A 25,807-nucleotide genomic window follows, 5' to 3' on the forward strand; every position below is an offset into this window, starting at 1 on the left:
TATCTGGAGAAACAGACCAGAGCAATAAAGACATTATAATAGGAACTAACGGCAATGGACATCCAGCTATCATAAATATTATTAAAACTTACGATGACCGACCTAGACATTTCAACAATACCGCAGCCATGTCACCAAAGAGATTTCTGCGTGAAATTGAGGAGTACTTCCGAGAAAACAGGATACCAGATGAGAAAAAGCTCAGGGTAGTCGAGAAACACCTAGACGCCAAACCAAACCTTTGGTATCAGGCTTTCAAATATACTTTTCACGATTATGAAGAGTTCAAATTAGCCTTTCTAAAACGATTTTGGAATCCTGAGATTCAACAGAATCTCAGATTAGAGTTGTATTCAAAGAGATACTCATCAACAGCACAAACTCGATACAGCGAGTATTTTTCATACCAGTTCCATAGATTTCAAGATCTGGACTCAGCGCCTAGTGAACTGGAGGCGATAAAAACTATCCAAAAACAATTCCCTCCAGAGATCCAAAGGCTACTTGCGGCTGCAAATGTAGAGTCGGCAATAGAAATGGAGAGTATACTCAGACAACTCGATATGACACCTAGTCATACATCGAATAGAATAAATAGAAGCCTGAACAATGAAGAAGTAATAAATATACTGACTCGGGAAAACGACAAGAGGAAATCGTTTACCGAAAGGAGAGAAAATGATAGGGATCATAGAAGAAGAGAACGGAAAGAAGATGAGGAAAGTATGAGGGAAGAGAGCCGATGCAGGTGCAGACAGGAGTGTCACGAGGTCGGAAGGCAAGATGGAAACGGAAGATTTGTGCCATATCATCGACCATATAACAAATACAGGAATAGTGGAGATAGAGGCAATTATAGAAGGAGACCTATGTATCGTGGAAGACAGATTAACAATTATGACGGAAGAGAAAACAGAAATAGGCAATATATTCAGGATCTGAGGAGAGAGACCCAAGAGAAGAAGAAATGGGAAGACACAATCAAGGATCAGAACATAAACGGAGACTTAGAAGGAGCCGAGAGCTTGGAATTACAAGAGTATAAAAGAAAAAAAAGAGATGAACAAAAGCTAAACCCGGAAGCCCAGGCATATGAGTTGGATACCCGGAACAAAAAAAAAACACCAATTTTAGATTAGGGAAAGAAGTAAATAGTACAAGGGATAAGTTGAATTACCAAATTGAAAACTGGTGTATTTTACAAATTGAATCTTGGGATGTAGATCCAGATGAATTATTGGAAGATATGCAAAAAGATAATATTGGTATCAGAGCACGCTTACCCATTATTATTGTGCGGGTAAACGGGCTGAAGACGCACTGCTTAGTTGACTCTGGAGCGAGCATAAGCGTCATGTCGAAAATACTGTTTGATGAAATCAATCGAAAGGATAAATTACCTGTAATACCAGTTGCGCAAACTAAAATACGAGGAATAATACCGGATAAAACAGTTGAGTGCAAATTACAAACATACTTGAAGATAAAACTTGGCAGAATGATATTCGAACATCCGTTCATAATAATGAATAGAATAAAATATAACATCATTCTTGGGATTGATTTTATGGTAGCCACAGGAATGACCATTGATTTGAGAAAACAGGAAATAAGATTACCCGTTATCGAGGTTGATGGTGAGAGAACAAAAGAAAGAATCAAACTGAATGAAGAAACACAGGATTCAGAACATATGAAAATGGAGGGATTAGAAATACAAAGACAGGCGGAAGAATATACGGCACAAAGGAGGCTGAGTGAATCTGAAGAAGAAGAGGAGATAATACAAAGTTTAGAAAAGATTTTGAGTGTTGAAGATGAGAGGGAAGGACCAAGTATATGGAAAAAGATTGCTAAAACCAAGCTGAATGCTAAGGAAAAACAGAAGTTGAATGCAATTTTAGAAAGATATTCTGAGATCTTTAAGGACAAACCTGGCCAGATACCATATTTTCAAAATTTGTTCACCTATTCGATGGTCCATACGTCGTAAAGGGAATATTAGGTAACAACGCCTATATTATAGAAAATCTAACAGGTACATACAGAAATGTACACAATGCCGCCAACATGAAGTTGTACTTTAAACAAGATCATGGATAAGGCTTAAAGAATGTTAAAATCATAAATAACAGAATTATACAAACAGGTCAATGAAAGCTCCATTTGAATACAGAAGAGAAAACAAAATAAATGTACTGCGAACAGAACATTTATTTACTTTTGACGGGGAGCAAAATGTACCATTTCATTGCCCAGTTTGCGTCATGAACGGCAGTTATATCGCTGACAGTTTCCATGCATCGCGATGGAATGATGAAAATTGTATGAAAAAAAAGAATATATTACTAGGAAAATACACCGACATAAAGAATCAAATAAGCCGCGGAATACAGTTGTGACGATCGGACTTGAGAAGTCCATGCGGCCGTGAACACGTCGAGAGAAAAACTGCAGATGTGTCGAGTCGAGTAGGACGTGAATAAATCTTGAGACGGACAGACCTAACGAATCCATGCGGCCGTGAAAAAAAAAAAAAATTGTATTGTTATCCCGAGCTAAAAAAAACAAGAGTCACTTAAAAAAATCTAAAAAGAAGTCAATTTCGGAACGAAGTATCGAACGAGATTCTATACAAGAAGAGAAGGGATTGAAGCTGGAGAAGAGAAATTATTAATACAGTTACAACCATATGCGAAAAGTAAAGTAAATTACATCAAATTTCATATATTTGAATTATTAATATCTGGCGCGGAAGAAGAGCAAGGAAGGAAGATCTGATCTCGCAGGAGAAGTCGCCAGTTTACATTTTAAAATCAGCGTCAAGCAGAAAACATTTTTGACTACTATATAAAATATTACACCTTAGTGTTTGCTAAAAAGATAGAGAATATACCCTGGATTGTTCAGTTCATAATTGAAACATGTATCTAATGACGACCTTCAATATACTTTTATTATTGCATGTAATCGACGGAGACATCATGGCTGAGTAATTCAAGGATATGGGGTCACAATCTGGAGGAACCCTAGCCAACCGTTCTGCATGCCCGAAGCCCGAGTCCAGTTACCGGCAATGACGAGCACATGAACGCGACATGCTGTCCAAAGAAGACCCAGGATGAAATCCAGCCCAGCGGAATAGCGGAAGCAAGATAAGTGGAGTTCCTTATAGTTAATTTTCGTAGTTAAATTATTAGATTTGTGCGAATAATAGTGTGTGTTTAAATTGAAATATTTGTACAGCAAGGTTAATATCTGGTTCATCGAGATATAAACTCCATGAATAGTGTCTTTGAAAAATAATCCATGTAATCGTTTGAGAACTTTGATCTAGTTAGTCTTTGACAAACCAAAAATTTATACTCCATGTATAGGCATGTTTAATTGTGTGCGCGTGTAGAACTAATACAAATATAATACAGTATTGTGTCAGGGTGAAATAACGAGCCCAAATCAACTTCACAAACAGAACAGAATAGGAATGTTTGTTTACTTGAGGAAAGCTTTGAAAATCAGTATTACAACGTTGTGACAGGATTATACGTCTTTCATAATGCAAATAAAGCTTAATACAATGTTGAACGAAATGAGATCGTACTCTAAGACAGAAGGAAATGACATGATGTTTAATCGTCATAAAAAAACGTGAGTAACATAGCCTGAATTATTAATACATGCCTTTAATTGCAGGAGGAATATAGTTACTTGTGTTATTTAATATCATAAACTTATGACATGTTATGGTATTGTGTTTAGTGGAATATACGTATTTCGTGACACTCGTAAAGCAGCAAATGAAGTAATTGAATGAGATTGTTGATATGTACAATGAAATGAGGATATTGTGCGCAAGAATATAGGTTGGATTTATGGTAGTAAAGATGATTTATGAGGAATTATGAGACGTAAGCTGCGTATATGGCGAAAATATGGCATATATTAATAATTGGTGGAATTTATGCAGCGTAACGCCGATATTAGGTTAATGTTGTTGTTATTGTCACGCGATATATACGGTAGCATGTCATGTTTGGGTTAAATGGAATACGTATACGACCATATGAGGTTTTTAAACTTACAGGCTGTTTATGGTGTACGATCATCGAGAGTATATCCTAGAAGTAACGTATTTACGAGAGAGACTTAGTATTTTTCTAGAAATATTTCACATGCTAGGCTAACTTCAAGTTGATTTCTGGTCAAAGACATGATTGGAACTAGGAAATGTTTTCATGATCCATAAAATTACCATCCATTAATAGATGACTTTCATTTACGATTTTATTCGAAATCTTTCGCAGATAGATTATTGTTATTTTTGAATCATGGTATGACACTATCAGTTGAATAACTTGCTTGTTGACACATGAATGTTGTGTTAGGTTACTCCTACACACTTTTAGGAAAAATTATGGATATTTAAGTTCATTTTATAGACATATTTTTTTTTTTGAGGTGATTTACGACAATATGATAATGAATGGCAATTTTTAAGCCATGATTTCTGGAACTCGCTTATGTTGCTTACGCTATGTCAGAAACTCTTGAGGAAAGATATTTAATTCATTTGAGAAAATTGAGGACACTTGGTTGGGATTTAAATAATATTTTGAAAATATTTCTACAGTTTTTTTTTTATATGGTATAATGATTCTAAAGGACAATTGAACAATATGTAAACATCATTCTTGATATTTAACCTAAATTTGAATAATACTTAGATGTTATTTCAACAGTAATACAAGATGTTACAACATCGATGATTGATATTTGAAAAATATTTAAATGATAATTAATATTATTATTAATGATATTCAGATAATATTTTAAGAAATATTTACAATATTTTGTTTAGGGATTGGAATTCAGTGAATACAAATGAGCATGTAGATGATTTCCTTTACTATTTTCCAAGTACTATCATTTTATTATTCAATAAACTAGGTGATAAGAACTTTGATTGGAATTCTTACTATTCATTCATTTATTTCTTTATTTTATAATTCGTAAAGGTATTTGGAGGTATATGAACTAGTTGTTTGGTAAATGAACCTAGAGTTTTGCTTAGTTATGGGTTACAATTGAGCTGTGATGGTTTACGAATGGACTTAAGGATGAGGCTGTGCATTATCTTCAGTTGAGTCCACGTAAAAAAAAACGGATTTATCACGAATTTTATCCCTGAAAGGTATCGTGCAGTGAATATATATGTAATTGATATCATAACATGAAAAGTAAGAGATATTTCACAGAATAAGTAAAAAATCGATGAAGGCAAAGGAGTATTTATATCGGACGGGATGAAATATTCAAATATTAGGACAAGACTGGACACTTATATTCATATAAGGTCACAGAGTTAGGATGATGTCCTCATGTCTCATTCCCATCCGTATGATAACTTGTAGTGTGCGGGAATTCATTATATTTATTTGGCCGCCTAACATTAGATAATGAATTGTTGGCCGGAGTTTATGATAAAGTAATGGGAAAAGGCACGATACGGATAATGTACCCCGTTGTGAGCATTAATTGTCACCCATGCGAATGGCAAATTGAGAAAGTCACCACGGGAAATGACGGTCGACGAGGTGCAATACTATTCCCTCTCCACTAACGAGTGTGTTTGTTTATGCACTGAATTATACTGTCTTCTACTCCCCGCAATTTGTCATAACCAAGAAACCATACAGTTACAATTTCAATTTTCCATTCAGAGATATATTAATGAGCAGGTTTGGAGCATACGGTAATGACCCTTATAGGCAGGAGTAAATGATAACTAAAACTAACCTTGGCAGAATTCTGGATGAGACTTATAAGAGTATTGAGCTGAAATTCTGCAAAATGATCCAATTTGTGGCCAAGCTGTTCTGAGAGGTAGGCAATTGTTACACAAGCTTCTCGTACTACTTGTGACCTGTAAAAGAAAAGCACCGAAGTTTAAAAAATGAGAAGATCAGTTCTACTACGAGTACAAGAAATATGTATTAAAATAAAAAGATGCACTGAATACATCAATCTTACCTGAGATCCTTGATTGTTGTTTGGAAAGGAGACTCTAATAAACGGAGATGCGTGTAAAGTTCATCATAATTAGCAGCCCCTGCAATAAGCAGTGACCGAATTTTTCTTATCTGCAACAGATATGACATCATAAATGAAATAAGCAACAGAAAAAATATATTTTGTACTATGTACAACCCCACACAATTATCAAAACTCACAGAACTTTTCAATGCACTATATCATTTGAGTCTGATATTTTCAACCTGAAAATTAGCATGCACACACTGTAACTAAATTCACAACTGACAGAAGGGAAAGGTAATATTTAGGTGAAAGCACTATAATTTCCTACAAACAAAGTCCATTGAAGTTGGCACAGGTCTTTGCATGCTAAGAACTAGAATTTCAACTGAAAGAGATTCTAAATGCAGTAAAAATGTTATCATGCAATATTATTTTCTCCTCCTATTTCCAAATACAATAACCTAAACATTTGGTCAAAAGCAGGAATGGAAAGCAGGCAAGTCAGGTGTAGAAAGAAAGGAAAACTGACAAGAACACAAAATGGGACAAACACAATGATGGTTCAGTGTGGGAAAAAAGGAAGAAGCTGAAAGAAAACACAAAAAGACAAGGATAATCTCCACATCTTGACACACTGCCATCTCCAAATACATTGGCTCCTCATCAATCCCAGCTCCTCCATGTGCATTTCTACAATTTTACTAGCTGTGTTTGTCCTGTTTTCCTACCCTTACCACCAGTATTTATCTTCATCTTTTGTCTCTTCCCTCTTCCTGTGTTTTCAGCTTTCTTATGAACTTCCCACAGTAAGACTGAAGATCTGCCAAGATGGACCCTCACTGAATGCTGAAGCTCACCCTTCTGACAGTTGAAGATGGAAAGCAGAAGCAAGCTGGTTGGAGACTGAAAAGAAATGGGACGGGGAGGACCTGGGATTGTTGAAGAGAAAGCCAATCTATTTGAAGACGCCAGTATGTGAGGATGTGGAGATTATCCTTGTCCTTTTGCGTTTTCTTTTTCCCTTTCTCCCTTTTCCCCACACTGAACCATCATTGTGTTGATACCATTATGTGCTCCTTAGAATGTTCCTATCCTTCTGTATATGACATGATACTGTAGTAAGAATATATACTTTGTTATATTTCATGTCCATATATAATTTCAGTATTGTTAAAAAAACATAGGACTTCACTCATGGCGTACAATTTTCAGTTTAACAAATAGTTATAGCTTTCTTTTTTGTTATTTTTTGTTAATACAGGTACTGATCAAGCATAAGACAGAATGCAATGACCATTACAACCAGCTGGTTTACAATGTACAACAAATTTCATTTTCTTTTACAGTTTCAATATGAATGAGACAAGCATTTTCCAGTACTACATTCTACAAATCAAAAACATAGTAGTTCTACTGCAAAAAGTAATTCTACTCACAGCATCTACTCGCTTATTCCAGTCCTTATTTGGATCAGCAATTATTTCTCGGATGGCAGTCAGCTGCTCCTCCAATTCTCTTGAAGAAAACAGTTGTACTGGGGGAACATCTTCAAAGGCCCTGGTGAAGGCCTCTTCATCTACAGCACCCGCTTGTCCTGTAAACAGTTGTTACTACATCACACATGATCTCCACTGCACAAAGCAGAGAAGTCTACAGAGTTTCCAGTTTGGCATACATTCAGTTGTTAAACCAATCAAAACAAAGAATTATGGCAATTCTCAGTCATCCACAAAGGCTCTGCAATTAGATTAATATATGAATGGCACTACATAAACAACTATCAACGAGGCTAAAACAACTTCAAGACAATATTAGAAAATAACTCAGTATCAATCTTAATAAGATATCATGCCAATCCATTCACAGCTGAGACAAAAGCCTCCAAAGGAATTTCTTCTTGTTCATTTCAATATTGAAGTAGCACTATACATAAAAACAACGCCCTGTGTGGAGTTCAAATTCCACTTCACCTTCAATTACTTATTACAGGTACTCTCCAGCCAAACTTTCAGCATCTTGCTGCTCCGCTCTTCCTACTTTCAAGCTTGTTACCTTAGGTATACAGGATGTCCCACGAGGAATGGTCAATATTCAGGGATATGACAGAAACGATCATTTAAAGCAAAATACTTCACACGGACAGACGCCCTATTCCGAATGGCTTCCGAGATAGAACACATTTAATATACGTTAATTTCTGGGTTAGTGGCATGCACGTACGTTTCTTACCCACCCAACCTCTTTGAAATTTTGAAATGCGTACAAGTTTTCCACATATAATGTTCACTATATACATGTTTGTAGGTCATTGATATGTGCAGAAAGTTGCTGTATACTGGTAGTAGGACTACGCTGCACCATTTGTACAATGTGCTTGCTGCTCCTGCACAGGTTGTTGAACTACACGTTCAGAAGAAAAATGGGAACTTTGAAGAATACCTGTTGCACGCAATGATCTGAAAACTCTGGTAAACACACTACGATCAGGAATTTGACATGCGGGAAAGCGCCGATGGTATTCCTCGATAGGAGCAGGAGCACTACCATCACAGAAGGCCCCATATCTGCATATTCTTCCATTAAGTGTACATGTGATGCATTTTAGCCAGCATGTGCACAAATATAGTTAACCGATGCTTTTCTCTGATACAGTCTCAATCCCTCGCATTACTTTACTCAAACCACAAAATGGACAACTGTGCATTCAAGGGGCTAGTTTAATGATCGAAAAGACATCGCAAGCAAAGAGGTTGAAAGGTACGAGATAGGTTGGGCCAGAATAAAACGTCAAAGAGGTTGGGTGGGTAAGATGCATACGTGCGTGGCACTAACCCAAAAACTATACATTAAAAGTGCTCTATCTCGGAAACCATTTGGAATAGGGCACATGTCCACATGAAGTTTTTTGCTTCAAATGATCGTTCCTGTTATATCCCTGAATATTGGCCACTCCTCCTGGGACATCAGCTTTAACCAACAAGAATTATAATCATCATCATCTGAAACTGATGAACTCGTTACACTTGCTTGCAATGAATCTAACCTATGACACGTACCAAACTGAAACTACATCTTGAAACTACACCTCCACTCCAAATTTATATTTCCTGTTTAGTATGAAGCCCCCTTACAGTTGTTCACTACAGCAATTGCAATTTTCCTAATGATGATCATCTTCATATTACAGCATATCCCTAATAACGTATTAATGAACTTTTTTTAATATTATAAACCATGATCAACCAGCTGCATTAATCTCTTTGCATTCTCATTCTTAACAATTCAATGCAAAAAAGCATGGCTATTAAATGATGAGATTAAATTAGAACAAAAGAAACAAAGAATGAAAGAAAGAAAAAGAAATACCATAAATAAATAAATATTTTAATTAAACATACCATGTATCAATATTGAAGTTTAACTAAATAAACAACGAATTCCATCACTATTAAGTTTTAATCTATTTTGTTTTGATACACTAGTGTCCAAAAGTTAAGCATAATCACTAAATGAGGCCATACTGCCTGATAGGAATGTCAGACGGATTGCTGAATAAATGGAAGCTGACTCGCACACCATATGTCACACAACTTGTCCCAAAAAAAAACAGTGTCAGAAAGGTTCTGATAGCTAAGGTATACCTTTGACAACAACTAACAAAACTTGGCAATGTCTTTCACAACAAAATATGCTGTTAATAGGGTGTATGGTTACCCCTAATGGCCACACATGCTTCGCAGCGACGTGGCATGCTCTCTGTCAGATGGTCCAAAAGCTCTTGTGGCAGTTGATCCCATTCCCCCGAAAGGGCAATGCGAAGGTCTTGGAGGGTCCTTGGTGAAGGCTGACTGGATGCAATTCGCTTCCGCGATGCATCCCCGGCATGTTCTATAGGATTCAGATCCGCAGACCTTGCTGGATAGTCCATGCGATGAATGTCTTCCTCAGCCAGTAATTCATCCACCAGAGCAGCGCGGTGCAGTCGGGCATTATCTTCTATTAAGAGGAAGTCTGGGCTAACCTCACCTCTGAAGAGTCGAACACGTGGTCTCAGTACTCATCCCTGTATCTCCGAACATTAACAGTGTTCCTCGGACCACCCATGAAGATATGCAGGTCTGTACGGCCATTCAATAGGATGCTGCTCCACACCATAACGCCACCACCACCATACTGGTCCCGCTCCACGATGTTCTCGTGGTTATATCGGCCACCTGGTTCTCTCCAGATTAATGTGCGACGGGAATCATTCTGCAGACTGAAGCGGGATTCATCTGCGAAGAGCACATGCCTCCATTCATTCATGGTCCAGTTTCGATGTTGACAGCCCCATAGTAAACGGGCCCGTCTCTGTGCTGGAGTGAGCGGGACACACACCGTTGGGCGTCAGGCAAACAGCCCTGCTGTTCTGTGCCTGTGGTACACAGTTTTGCCAGGAAACGGCAACCCCTGAGACGGCTGCAAGCTCTGCCGACAATTGTCTTGCAGATGCACTCCGATTTCGTCGGGCAGTTAAGGCCAGATATCGGTCTTGCTGTGGAGTGGTTACCCTTGGTTGACCTGTTACTGGCCTACGACTAACATCTCCTGTGTCTCGAAATTGTCCTCAAAGCCTGGAAATGGCCAGCAGGCCAGACACAGACCAAAGTTGCCGTATCCTCGAATGTGCCACAAAGTGCCCTGTTAAACGGGGTCCAAATGGCGTCGTGCCATTATGTTGTCATGTTGACCACGACGCTACACTCCGCACACTATAACAGGGCAAACACAACTGAGGGAATATGGGACACAGGCACTGGCTGTGTTTACCTCGCGGTTACGCCGCTCGTCAAAGCAGGGAACACTCCTTTCCTATACAGAGTGAACACGTAAGGTTGGTAGGTGCATACATCGTGCGATTTACGGTCTATTTCCTGTTGCCCTGCTTACTCATAACTTATGAGTAACTTTTGGACACTAGTGTAGTTAAGTGGTGCTTGCTGAAAATTTTTTCAGCTTCCACGCTTATTAACTGGTTATTCGAAATTTAACCGGGAGTGAAAACCAAATACAGAGTTGGCTATGTATTTACATATTTAATTTAAACTACTTTTCTAAAGTTCCAGTTAACTTCTTGTTATTGTTGTTGTTGTTGTTGTGGTGGTGGTGGTGGTGGTGGTGGTGGTGGTGGTGGTGGTGGTGGTGGTGGTGGTGGTGGTGGTTGTTGTTGCTGTCATCGTCGTCATCCGAAGTGTTTGATTCAATTCAAATAAATTTATGAATTCACAATTATAAGTAACATAATGAGAGGTGGTGGTGGTGATTATTGTTTTTTAAGAGGAAGTACAGCTAGGCAACCATCCTCTATATAACACTAATCAGAGTGAAAAATGGAAGGGGTCCGACACTTCGAAAAATGAAGCTATCGGCCAAAGGAAGACAAGGGCCATGAAGGGCGTGAAAATGAAAGACTCCCTAGCCCTCGCAAACCTAATAGCATCGGGGTCGAAAAAGAACAAGAGTTGACCAAGGGAGGTCGGATAGGATAGATGAAAGTGAGGAGCCTGGCACAAGTAAGTGGAAGCAATGCTAGGACTCAGCTAAGGGCCCCGTGGTCGCCAACCCACGCTCCAAAGTTCAGAGCCCCTGGGGCTAACATAATGAGAGGAGAAGACTCAAAGACCACAATGGCGTTTCAAATATTTCTAATATCAACTCATAAGCGAAAAAGAAGTTCTAACATTAGCTCCAACAATACATATCTATATAAACAAAGTGTAGGGGAACCACTGTCTCTAATTTCATTTATATTGCCAATTTTTCAGATATTTATCCATTTTAGGTCAACTCAAGACCATAACAGTGCTTTTTAGCTTTAGTGTATGTATGTTCCACCATCATGGCGAAACTGCTCAATAAATCTTGACCAAAATTCACATTTAGAATATACTCATCCAGGAGCAGGTTGGATATGCATATGATTTGAAAATCACTGAATAAACTGGGGGGTTTATAGGAAGACTAGCAGAGTTTACTCAATTCTCTCTTACACTATTGATTTTCTGTAAAATCTGTACCATATGTGAAACGTCCCTTCATTCTAAATCATTTTTGTTATGAACATAATTTTGCTTACTCTTCAAATGACAGAAATTTACTGTTTACTAGTGGTTTCATGCTCTGCAATGAGTGATGGACACCCTCACAGATCAACAGGCAAATCTACCAGTTGCCATGGCAACGTCACAGTGCTCGCCAGCAAGGCAGTACCATAATGCCATTTTTGTCATTCCTGTAAACTCATGGTTGTTCCTTGGGTATAAAGCTGCTAATCTGCTGGATATTTACAGAATACAGTTGGATATTACAATCATCTTCGAATACTGCAAAGCATGGCTGTTAATATTTGAACAGTACCGCAGAGTGTAGCCCATTATTTCACACTGTAAGGTACTGTTACTGTATTTCTCCTCGGCTTCCATTTTCTGATTCAATTTCTCGCATCTGCCTTGCCTCTTCAGGCTTAAATAATAACACTGTAAGTTATCTTCTTACTCAAATGCAGCACCAGAATTTCTCTTCTACCGAGCTCGATAGCTGCAGTCGCTTAAATGCGGCCAGTATCCAGTATTCGGGAGATAGTAGGTTCGAACCCCACTGTCGGCAGCCCTGAAAATGGTTTTCCGTGGTTTCCCATTTTCACACCAGGCAAATGCTGGGGCTGTACCTTAATTAAGGCCACGGCCGCTTCCTACCCACTCCTAGCCCTTCCCTGTCCCATCGTCGCCATAAGACCTATCTGTGTCGGTGCGACGTAAAGCAACTAGCATAAAAAAAAAATTTCTCTTCTGTTATCAGTTGCAAAAGTTCTTAACTCATATGATCAGAATTTAGTGAAGAAAATTTAATTTTTCCAATTCATCCACAAAATATTTACATATGTTTCCTATCCAGCTGCCCTCAGATATTATTTTGTTTAATTTTATTAAACATAATAATAATTATATGATTACATTAGCTTGGGTTGGGCTTTCACCAGTCTTTTGTCACTGTGTTTAAAGATCAAGTTATGTTTCCACATTTCACCAAATGGTACCGGTACTTGGGGCATGGTTAGTTGCATAGTTTGCAGACGCAGTCCTACTTGAGTTCGTGATATGATTCATTCCGGCATATTTTACCGTGGAAACCGTGGGCGGCGAATCTTGTGTAGAGATGGCGCAAAACTTGGTCCCTTCCAAGTTTCTGTTTTCAACACTCACGTGACCATTATTTCTCTCGGTACCTCACTGGCACTGTTATATCTCTCTCCTCGATGACGGTGTTGTATGCTTGTGTTTCTGGTAGCCCGAAGCAACTTCTTATGTCTTCGATAAAGTAGGATTCCTGCACTATTATGTACGCATAACAGTTCCTTGTGAACTTATGATATTGAGAAAGCACTTTTTCGGAATCTCGCTTTAACATTCTCTAGTGTTCTAAGGTTGTTCACCGTCAGGTAGGGCCATATTAGTTGGATTCCGTATGTGGCGGTCAGCATAACTTTTAGCTTGACCAGCGCTACAGCGGTGGACAGTTTTTGGAATTTAGGGATGTCATATTTGCTTTCACTGTGGCCATTACTTTCTCTTCTATATTCAAGGAGAAGGCGGTTCCGGCTGTTTGCATTGTGACCCCCAGATACTTGAAGCTGGGTACGAATTCTAGGATTTCTCCTCCGCCCATGAAGTGGTTCCTCTTAGATATCCTTCCTCCCTTTCTAAACTTCATTGCCTTTATTTTGGCACTGTTTATTTCCATAGAGTTTTCTAGTGCCCATAGTCTGAGGTTCTCCATGGTTGTCTGCAGATAATCTTGGTTCTTGGAGAGGATCACCATGTCATCTGCATACATAAGCAGTTTCAATATTTCTTGCGTTTATAGTCTGCCCAATGTTTGCTGTCATTGCAATGAAGACAATGAAGAGAACTGGGCTCATCGGATCTCTTTGCAAGACTCTGCTTGTTTGGGTGATACTCTTCGACATGGTTATGCCATCATAAGATTGTCACATAGTTTGCATTAAAATTGATTTGATTGTTTCAATTTGTTGTTTGTGCCACCTAATATATCCTCTAGTTTGTGAGTGTCTTCTCCTATCTATACTGTAAAATGCCCTGGAGTAGTCTCTGTAGATCACATACAATGGTGTGGCAGATTGCATTAGTGTCATTGTTATTTCTTGTACGAGTTCTTGAACAGCATGTAATGTTGATCTGCCCGGGTTGAAGCCTTATTGATTTGATGGTATACTGGCATATAATCTTTGTTCCATGTGTCCTAGTAGGATCTTGGAGAAGAGAGTGAATATGACATTTTCCAGGGCAATTCCCCTGTATGAGTTTGCGTCATCCTTCCTTTCTTTCCCTTTGTAGATCACGAGTCATTTTTTCACTTTCTTACGAGTTGGTTGACTTCCTCTGTTGTAAGTGGGCTTGTACCTATTTTTTTGTGTGTGTGTGAAGCAATTTGTCATTTCACCCTTCTCCCCAAGGAGGCAGGTGAAGCAGGCTTCCCACTGTTCCATGTTTACGAGTGGGTTTGGTGCCTGTTTCTTCGAGAGCCTTAGTATTTTGTGAGGTTTTGCTGCTGCTGCATTTATCAAATTCTGTTCTGTAGACAGGCCGTGCTTTATCTTCTTTTCCTTCCATAATCTTTTGTATTTCCGACGTTTTTAGGATATTCTTCTAGTGCTTCCCCTCCATGTTCCCTAGCATTATGGAGAAATTGCATTGTGCTTTGTCTCATGATGTAACACTCTTCATCAAACCATGGCTTTGTAGTGCGCTCATATGTAGATATTTGAGTGGTGGTGTGTAGGATTGCGTCATTCAGTGCTGATACCACTTCATCCAGATTCCCCTGCTTCAACATATGCATTACTGCCAGCAGCTCTTCTTTGTTCGCCCTCAGATATTATCCTATCTTCAGTTATTACCAGTTTTCTTAACCGTCTTAATTTCTACTCTTAATTTTTCCATATGTATGGGAGTGCTAATCCTGAAACCTGGACTCTCCTTTCTTTCAGTGAAGCACGATTTCTTCCATGTGTTTTTCCCTTCACAGTCTACGATTATATTATTACATATTATCACATAATGTACCGTTAACTGCAACTTAATTCGATTCAGTGGTTAGGTTGTGACACATTTTAGAGTTTGTGCCTTTTAATATGGCCACTAAAAATGAGCTGCCCTAGGAAAACCATCATTCAAAGCTGAAAAACACCAGTCTACGTCCAGGGCATCTAAGAATGTTTCTGAACATAAAGACAGTTTGATTGCAGACAGATTTAGGAAGACATTTAGAGAGTGATGTTGATAACAGGGCAGGTTCAGGGCAACTGAGGCTGCTTTTATCTATTTTGTTTTAAGTCCCAACATATAGCAATCGAGACTTTCACGGCTGGCATTACGAATCATGTCAAATGATTAGATAGTACCATTTAAGTGAAACATCATTGGAAGGATCTAATAAAAGTGGTAGAAATGTCATTTCATTTAGACAAGAATACCCAACCACTGGGGAAAATTTACTGGCATTAGCAGAATGACCAACTAGTTATATGTCATCAATGAAATACAGATTGTTCAACAGAAATAGGAAAGACAGCCAGGTCAGCAGATCAGAGACCACTGATGAAGATCACAAACTCTTAAAAGGATATAGAGCAACACTTTCAATTGGTAGAAAATTAAGCTCAACCTCAACCGAAGCTAGAAACCTTACGAGTTATAAAATGAATTGGATCCCATGGGTATTTGGACAAATACTTTATGTCCTCAGTTGAGTGTCAGATGTGAGGTTTGCCTGTACTGCCACCAACCGAGATTAGGATACCAACTGCCAACAATGATAAGGTCATTAGTGCTGATCTGTCAGAAAAATGTAATAAAACAAAGTTTTCCAGCTTATTTTAAGACACATGGGGGTCTCTGAAGTAGCACTCTTCATATATGAAAGAAGAGCAATGTTCAAAATCATATTCATGAGTTAGTGATGAATAAAATTCTGATCGGGGTTAGGAGTCCATCACCAGCAGGTCTTCAATGAGCCTGGCGTTTCCCCCACTTTGACATCTACATGACATGTTCCAAATGTACGAACTATGTTGAACTACACTGTGTGGGAATCTGTAACTTCCCATCAATGATGGGTAGTTCTGCTGAAAATGATAAATAAAATAGCAGAGAAATGATATATGATTTAGCTTTTGTGCCTCAATCAAAATTTGTCCAGTACTTTCAAAACTTTTCCTGATGATGATCCACGGGAATTCCTCCCAATCTATGAATATGTTTAAATTATTCACATTCGCAGAAGCAGAAGAAGAAGAGGGCACCAACATTAATTCCTCCTCGATATGCAGTAGAAAGATAGAACCAATATGGTTCAGTACATCATGAACTTTCGAGAACTAATACGTTTTTCAAGGGGTAGTATAATCGCCTACAAATTGTTGTGGGACACCATAATCTAACTGTAAGTCCTTAATAGTTCCTAATGGAAATGCATAAGGATGACACAGATACTAAAACAATACTAAACCAACTACAACTTCTTCAAATAGTGAGAAATAGAGATACCGCCATCAAGAAACTACACAGTCCCACAGTTTATACAACAATATAGAGTGTACTTAAGAGTTATTGGACATGATATAACATTTTATTGACCTTGGAACAAGCATGTTTGCAAATGTTTTACTCTGTAATCCACAGTTGTTGGGGACAACAGTTTTATGAACTGAATTTTCTAGGAAGAATGGACTAGGAAAAGTGGCTGCTAATCAGAGATATCCTGTTGATGTTAAAATAGTTGTATGATAACAAGCACCACTCTCCTACCAGTCACATTATGCATTTGATCACCTAACCCTGTTAGTACATCTACGTTGAACTGCAGAAGATAGTGGTTTTTGAAACCTGCAGTATTTTGAGGAAAGTTATGAATACTGATTTAAAGGATCCATAACGGGGAAAAATCAGAGGGCGTATAATATTTCGCTCAGCTTGGATATTAATCCCACCTCATGTAACTGAACACAGAGGAAACATGAAAATTCCTAGTTGTTAATAATAATCATCATCATCATCATCATACAGTCGAACCTCCCTTCTGCGGACACCGTTGGTTCCGAGGAAAAATGTCCGTTACGAGAGGTGTCCACAAAAACAAGTTTGTAAAAATACGAACATTTTAACGGCAAAGAACATCCACCTTAAATATAAGCATACACATCTTTATTTTTATTATTTTAAGTCTACTCACACACAGTTTCTTCACTCGAGCACACTTGAACCACTCATATACCGCAACAACCACTTTTGAAAAAAACTGACTTCCACTTTCTTTTCACTCCTCAATTCCTATTTTTTTCCCCCCACTCCTTTAAAATTTCACTTCTATTCTTCACAATAGTATTTGAGTTTTCGCGCAGTTGAATTTTACGGCAAGCTTTCTCACTGAAAGTCCCTTGTCACTTTCTATACTCACATTTCTTCTTGCCTCGAACTCTAAACAGATCGTCCTTTTTACTCATGCTTAACAGACAACTGAAATACTACGGTACTTCTGTCTCGCTAATTAGCGTCTGTACTGTCTTTTCCTTCTCAAGTTGACTACCTGAGCTCGACTTTATCAGCAACAATCCAAGTTATGAATAGAATGATACAAGAAGGAAAGAAAATCCCCAGGTAACTGGTGAGTCAACAGTCTCTGGCAGCATTTCTGGGCAATTAGAATTCTTGGAATAGGCCTATACACCACTAGGTAGAACTGCATTCCAATGTATATCCTCTCCCCTTGCAATCGAAATAGTACAAACATTCAAAAAGGATTTTCTTATGTCTGAAGAATGGTTTTAAAAGAAAGGATGACATGTGGTCCCGCGTAATAAACTGTCCTGCAACGTGTAAAGTGTCCGCTTAAGTCAAGTGGACGGGACAAATGGCAATGTCCGCTGTCCGGAGTTCGAGGTGTCCGCTTAAATGAGGCCAATTTAACACTTGTCTTCTGTAAAATAAAATCGGTTCCGAGGAAAACTGTCCATATAGGGAGGTGTCCACTGAATAAGGGTGTCCGTTAGAGCAGGTTCGACTGTATCATTATCTACATACATAAAACTGTAAGACTCGTGTGCCCGTACATTCATTATATGAGCAAGATTTCCTTACAATTATTTGTTTCGTACATGATACTGATCATGTAAAGGACTTTTCCGTTTGATGTTGGTCTGTCTGGTTACCTATATGTTTGTGTTACAAAAAGTGGAAAACTACTGGATACATTTGAACCAAACTACATATCTGGAATCTACTCGTGCAGGATTGTGTTATCACGTGCATATGGAATCAAGGTCATCATATGAAGTTATGGTTAATAGGAATATCATTTCCAAATCTCTTTGTTAATGTCAATCAAACAACTGTATATAGAAACGTTCAGGAATTTTTTTTTCTATTGGTTTTACGTCGCACGGACACAGATAGGTCTTATGGCGACGATGGGATAGGAAGGGGCTACGAGTGGGAAGGAAGCGGCCATGGCCTTTGCATTTGCCTGGTGTGAAAATGAAAAACCACGGAAAATCATCATCAGGGCTGCCGACAGTGGGGCTCGAACCCACTATCTCCTAGATGCAAGCTCACAGCCGCACACCCCTAACCGCATGGTCAACTCGCCTGGTAGGAATATTTAAAGTTAAAATTTTTTGCCTGTGATCATTGTGTTAGTTGTTTTTAGACCTTTATGACTTAATTTTTGCACTGCTTTGCTCACTGGCTAATGATGACACTTCAAATGTGTTGAAACCGGTCCCAAATGAACAGGTTGTAACTTCTATTTGGTTCAACTTAACAACGGAGTATTGAAAGGTGGATCCTTCCTTCTATTTAATATTGGCAGGAATATGTTATTTCCATTCATTTACCCCTTATATGTATTTATCGTAAGATTAATAATGGAGATGCTTTAAAAAAACTGGATTTTTAATTCAAGTCCCATGGGACACGAGCACGTCATTCCCAAGTGGGTTAACGGGGAAAACTTGAGAGCAATTTTACTCTTTTCGACCATGAGTCTTTAGTTGCGGTGCCATGCCAGTTGTCAAACAACCTGAGAAGCAGGGAGAATTTTGCACAACTTTGGACTAGGAACTGTACCGTACAATAGATTCGGAAGTCGTCCTCATTCTGCCTCTACTTTATTCAGTTTCACCATACTTCACGTTACTGCCATGTGCTTTCGAAGAAAAATATCAGTTTAACATGCCGCATTAAACATATAAATACAGCCATGTAATTTCACATAAATTCATAAAGGATATATGTAATCCAGTGCAAAATCCTGGGCAAAGAACGGGTACAAATGCTAATTTAAAAATAAATCTAACACAGTAATATGCACCAAGGTTACTAAGCTACCTGAGCAAACTGCAAGTTTTTTCATAGTTTAGTATGGTACACAACTCTAATGCCATCAGACCTTGTACTACTCGCGTGAGTAACAGGTCAGCATGGCATGGGTAAGATACGAGATCTTGGCAAGTTTCATCATGGCCAGATCGTCTGTGCCATATATATGGGCTACTCTATCTTTGAAGTAGTGCAGGCAATGGTCTTTCCCTGGGCCACAGTGTCCAAAGTGTACCAGAAGTATGCAAATTCGGGCAAAACCACCACAGTCAGGGTCAACTACTGTGGAGTACAACGTGCTGTTGATTTGAATGGTAAGAGTGGAGAGACCGGTCACAGTGCAGCAGACTAATCACGAATTCAATGCTGCTAACAACGAAGTGTGAGCAACCATGCCATCCATGACCATCTCCTCGAGTGAGGTACAGAAGCCACAATCTCACTTGAGTAGCGCTTCTCACTGCACATCACTACTCTAAGCATAGATACTGGACAAATGAGTCATGTGATCAGTTTGTACACGTCGATCACAGAGTAAGACCGTCACAAAGCACTCAAGACAATGGATTCTCTTGTCAGCAAGTTACAGATCAGGCCAAACTCAGAATAGGTCGATTGAGTACTTTCTGTGAGCGGAGAGTTTGGATCTGGAAGACTGAAGAAGACAATTCTCTTCTACACTGAGTTATTCTATTTATTTATTTAGCGTATGATGCTTTATTCGACAATCGTTTGAAATGTATTTTACATATAAGTGCTATTAGAAAAATATAAACATATTTAAATACATGGATATAGAGTATTTACAGACTAACTAGGAGGTAAACACACACACATACACACACAACTGCAGGTTCCGAGATTTCATCACAAGCTGATGTCAAGTCTTTCCAGCCAAGTGAGTGCCGTAGAGGCTACTTCCGAGATTTCATCACAAGCTGATGTCAAGTCTTTCCAGCCAAGTGAGTGCCGTAGAGGCTACTTGATGTAGCTCCTCCATAGGTCCAGTGAATGCTCGGAGAGGACATTCTCTCACAATGTGACCGATGGTTTGCACTTCAGCACCACAGTTGCAGGAAGGAGACTCCAACCATCCCCATTGGTGTAGTGCAAAAGCAGTTCTTCCAACACCGCAGCGTATCCTGTTTAATCTAGTCCAGATGGTGCGTGAATCATGTACAACTACGTACCAGCACTATTTACAGTAATAATGGTGTGGCTGATTAATAGTGCAGTAAAAGAAGTCTCTCTTTCTTCTATATGGTAAGTCTCAAGTCTCTACTCCAATAGGACTGATCATAATTGTTATTGGAGTTACACAATTCCTCCTCAGATTAACAGGGATTCGTCTGACAACTACTCTGACTATTCTAACAGAACAGTCCCACTAGCTGCTTGTCCAAAACTTAAATAGCCCTCTTGCCTGCCACATCCAGGCTTCTAGAAAACTCTCAATTTTCCGTCCAATGGAAACTTCTACTCTACCACGGACAGCCAATCCAGTGGCTAGATGACCGTTTTCTTCCAACACAACATAGGGTTACAACTAGCCTGATCTCTGCATTTGTTTGCTCTGCTGAGTCCACAGGATGAGCATGACTCAACTCTTTGTTGACCACACGTATTTCTTAAGATACGGAAACCTTAGACATCTACTACACAGTATGTTTTTTACTTATATTCCCAATGTCTATTCTTTAAACCCCTGAATTCTCTAAGTTATAACTTATTCATTGGTTCATAATTCTTTCAAACACCTGTAGTCATTAATACACTCTTAGCTTAATCACATGGAACTTGATATATCATCATTCCTCCTACTCCCTAGTTGTATGGTCGATTCTCAGAATAACAACAGGCTGGTGTTCGAACCTTGGAGGCAGTATCATCTTTGGGAACAGTTTGTGTGAAATAAAATGCGACACCTGTTACATCTGACAAAGTCCCTCACCAACGAACAACGAAGGAAACCTGCTCTCATCCCATGTCCACCCATTTGTTCACCTCCAATACACTGCAGGAAACCTGTAAGTACAACAAGTCAAGTCAATGCACCATTCAGTCACTCCCAAATTATGGTTGATTGATTCAATGAACACTCCATGGATAGGAGGATGCTTGCTTGGTCCCTCATGTCACCCAACCTCAATCCTATTAAGCACATGTAGGATGCTGTCAAGAAAGATAAGTGCATTGTTGACCCTGCTCTGAACAATCTCTGTGCATTGTGGGAGGCTGTGCAGTGGTCATGGGACACTGACTTCCCAAGCTCCCAGTAACTTTTGGTCACACTATGATACTGCCATCATCAGGGTGAAAAGGGGTACTACATGCAACTAACCAGGTATTGCTAATTCAACTGCTCATAAGTATGTATGATTTTTAGTTCCTGTGGGTCCATTCAAACTGGCTAGACTTGCGGGAAGATAATACCGAGTGTTCAAGGAAATCTTAGACATGACTTTGCCCATTATGAAGTTCCTTCTGAACGAAACATAAAAATTTGTAAGGGGAAGGAACTACACATAAAATCAATTAAGAGGCAATAAATATTGCTTAACAATGAATAACATCACCAAAGGTGACGGCTAAATGCTCACCAGATAACGACTGTCCCTTTCCTCCCTTTATTTTTGACACTGTCTTCATAGCTTGAGTAACATTATCAAGAAGGAAATATCTTTGTAGCAAGATGGAATGTTAGTGATCTAAATATTCAAACATCACCATTAAAGATCCCCAGGAGTCTTGAAAGTTTTTGTCATAAAATTAAAGATCACCTTTCTATTGCTAACTAGTTAATTTGCTACTACAAATTAAAACAAAAAACAAAGATGACACACTAAGATAAAGGTATGACATTATGCAATTAGTTTTACATATGAATAGTAAGACTTCCAACAACTTCTAGCATCATCTTTTTTTTTTTCCTTCTCTTTTTTTTCTTTCTTCTACTGGCTTACATCGTATCAACACGGGTAGGTCTTATGGCAACGATGGGATAGGAAAGGCCAAGGAGTTGGAAGGAAGCAGCTGTGGCCTTAATTAAGGTACAGCCCTAGCATTTGCCTGGTGTGAAAATGGGAAACCATGGAAAACCATCTTCAGGGTTCCCGACAGTGAGATTCGAACCCACTATCTCCTGGATGCAAGCTCACAGCCGCGCGCCTCGAACTGCATGGCCAACTCGCCCGGTCTTCTAAATGTAACAGTCTGAATAAGAGAACTTCCTGTTCTTCATGCCACTCAAAAACTTTAGCTTCACGTTTTTAAATTATTTTAAAAACTTGTTGAGTAAATAAACTACAGCTAAAAGTAATTAAAATTCTGCACAGAATCACTAAGTCAAGAGATCTGGATAAGTCTTTGGTATATTTAATACAGTACACAACTTCGTAAGGACAATAAGAGCAATGTATTCCTGCTAAGCATTACATTAGAAAGAGAAAGTATAGCCCGATTACTTAGTACAAGAACATGCTCATGCGAAGCCATACCATTTCCTGAAGAAAGAGTCCACGGCATTCAGCTTACATCATTTCTATGTTAAATTTTTAAATTTTTAATCATCCAGAAATTGAATGGCAATTGTTAAATGCTCTCCAGGAATGGTGAAGACTGTTAGAGAGAAGAAGTATAGTTACCTGACGAAGATCCAGTGCGCCGTAGTGAAGAAGTCCTCCGCACCTTGGGCCCAGACGCTGCTGTCATGCACAACACAGCGTAAGGAGGGTTAAACACAGACAAGACACACATACACACACGCAAGCCAGGGACTGCAGCTGGGACACCCTGTACCATAGTCTGATAATTACTCCAAACCTAGGTAATCATCAGTGAAACTACAATGCATGAATATGTCCTTCACTACACTCTTAAAGTTCTAATTCCAGAAGAATAATACTCAGAAAACATCTCACATCACTGGTTGTAGATATAAACAACGTATTTTCATGTAGATGAAACAGGTTACACAATGATGGCACAAAATTTAGTCATCATTGTCCTGAAACACACACACATTTCTGCATGGACTGACAAGTCCACAATTGATGGACATGGAATGGTTAAGAGTAAACACATAACTTTCGAGATAATTCTATGACTGTAAAACAGTAAAGCTAACTTATCCTGGTTTTTTTTAACTACTGTATACTTAAAGATGTTTTAATTAAGTCTTAATGTAATTATCTTTCAATTTTTGCAAATCCATGTTTCGTACATAAAAAACAAACCATGTCTGAATGTGTACAATTCAGCTAAATGTGCCAAGAGAAAATAACAAGATCTATTTGGCTGTATTTTATTACTCATTCTTGGTAGAATGAAGTACGAATGTTATTTTAATCTGGAAATAAAACCATAGAGGACAGAACATGAGTTTAAAAGATAAGTAGCAAACTAAAATATTTTGGAAGCACTAATACCTGAGCATTACTCAGAATACAGTACCAAACTCCCAGAATTCTAAGTGCAGACTCTAGGTATAGGGTGCTGTCCAGTTGCTGGAGCAACTACAAGGAGTGTACTTTATGCCAAGATAGGCAAGAACACATCAGCTAATTGCCTCCACAGTCCCCGTGTAACGTGCAGACCAGAGTTGTGGGAAAGAAGAACTTGAAAATAATGATAAATCTCCCAGCCCACAAGAACTGGTGGTTTAGTCAACAACTATTAGAAGCAAACAAAGCAATACACAAGTAGAATTAGGTTACATTACTCTAGCTAAATATCAACTAGTATTGTATTTAAAAACTATCGCAGCAATAAACTAAAGTGTTATGAACACTGTGATATGACGTACATATTATCTATGTGATGATTCATTTAAGGAAATTGCATAAATTAACACAGTAAGAATGGTAATTAAAAGGATTCATTCAATCAAGCTGGCAAAAAATATGTAGTACGAGCCAATATTAATGAAAAACAAAAGCAAGTAAGATTTTAAACATGCCAAGAAATTTAACAGAAAAATGGGTCACATTTCCTCCATTAAATGTTCCCATGGTTGCTGTAAAGAGAACCAGAGTTCCAAGAAAAAATTACAGTAATTTTTATTATCAACATTTATTAGTTTTTATTGTTTCCAAACATATTCAACACCAAGAAAGGTATGTGATTTAAAATTATCTTCCAAATATACTGCATTGAATGGCTGTAAGATCCCATTTTTGCCAATACACACAAGTAAGATGGTCAGCTAAACAAATAAAACCAAAAGACAAGAAAGCAAACTCAATGAGGAATAAATAATTCAAACCAAACCTGTATCTCAATTAACAATATTCAGAATAATTAGAGTAGTCCTAATATATCAAATGACTACAACAGATATCTCATTACAATGACTCAAATATACAATCCACTAAAGTATTTGTACAGCAAAAGCAAAATCAGGTCATTGGGCAACCATTTAGGGAACCATTTAAGAAAAGGCTAGGAAAACAACAGATAGGGAATCTGCCACTGGGCAACTGCCCTAAATGCAGAACTGACTGATGATTAATGTTTCTGCAATTTCTATACTGCAGGTAGGATGACCAAAGATGACATAAAAACCTAATATACCATAACAACATTTATAACACTTACAGAAAATGGATCTTCTTGGAAATGTGATTTTAAAAAAACCAAGTTACATGGAAGTAGGCAGAGAGATTTGTTACACTTCTTGGAATTACTACAATCACAAAACAATTTATGACATCAATGTAAAAGCATAAATGACCATTATTTTTATATCTATACTAATCTTTGCTTTCCACCAGATGAAGTAGTTTACAAGTGATACACTGGATTAAAAGTGTGCTCTAGAGAATTATTCCTGAGAATGTCCTGTCATCAAATTTGTCCTCCTCTTCCTACATTGACGTCTCACTGTGTATATCCTATTATGTGTTTCTTTTCATGATCGTATCTCTCTATACAGAGTGATTTGAAAGATTGCACAGAAACTGAAGTAAGTTAACCTATAGAAAAGTTGAAATACACCAACTTTTGAATAGGAACATACAGTCTAAGATGAAACCCTGAACTACGGCAAGCCTGAGAATCATGTGATTCACCACACATTCCATGAACCTTATCACATGTTGCATGTATCCTGGCAAGATAAGTGTTTCTTGGTCAGGCACTGGTGTTTTCGATATGCTCCCACAAGAAGAAATCCAGGGGCATAATGACCAAGCAATTGGGCTACCTCCTCTGACCCAATGCAATGCCCAGGATATGAGCAAATTAGTAAATCACATATTGCATGAGCAACATGTGCAGGTGCTCTGTTCAGCTGTAACCACATCTGAGTCCATCCAATCCATCACACATCCTCTAAGAGT

At 38.4% G+C, this 25,807-nt stretch overlaps 1 protein-coding gene across 1 annotated transcript in view; it reads right to left on the minus strand.

Moving 5' to 3' along the window:
• chb (chromosome bows) overlaps positions 1-25,807 on the minus strand; it is an 890,037-nt gene that overhangs the window by 360,266 nt on the left and 503,964 nt on the right. Inside the window, exons 9-12 of the mRNA XM_067147211.2 lie at positions 23,114-23,173; positions 7,473-7,630; positions 6,031-6,140; positions 5,797-5,923 (exon numbers count right to left, since the gene is read on the minus strand). Of these exons, the coding sequence (XP_067003312.1) occupies positions 5,797-5,923; positions 6,031-6,140; positions 7,473-7,630; positions 23,114-23,173 (455 nt within the window). The remainder of the gene's footprint in view (positions 1-5,796; positions 5,924-6,030; positions 6,141-7,472; positions 7,631-23,113; positions 23,174-25,807) is intronic.

This window comes from Anabrus simplex, chromosome 5 (genome assembly GCF_040414725.1).
Source record: "Anabrus simplex isolate iqAnaSimp1 chromosome 5, ASM4041472v1, whole genome shotgun sequence".
NCBI classification, from domain to species: domain Eukaryota; kingdom Metazoa; phylum Arthropoda; class Insecta; order Orthoptera; family Tettigoniidae; genus Anabrus; species Anabrus simplex.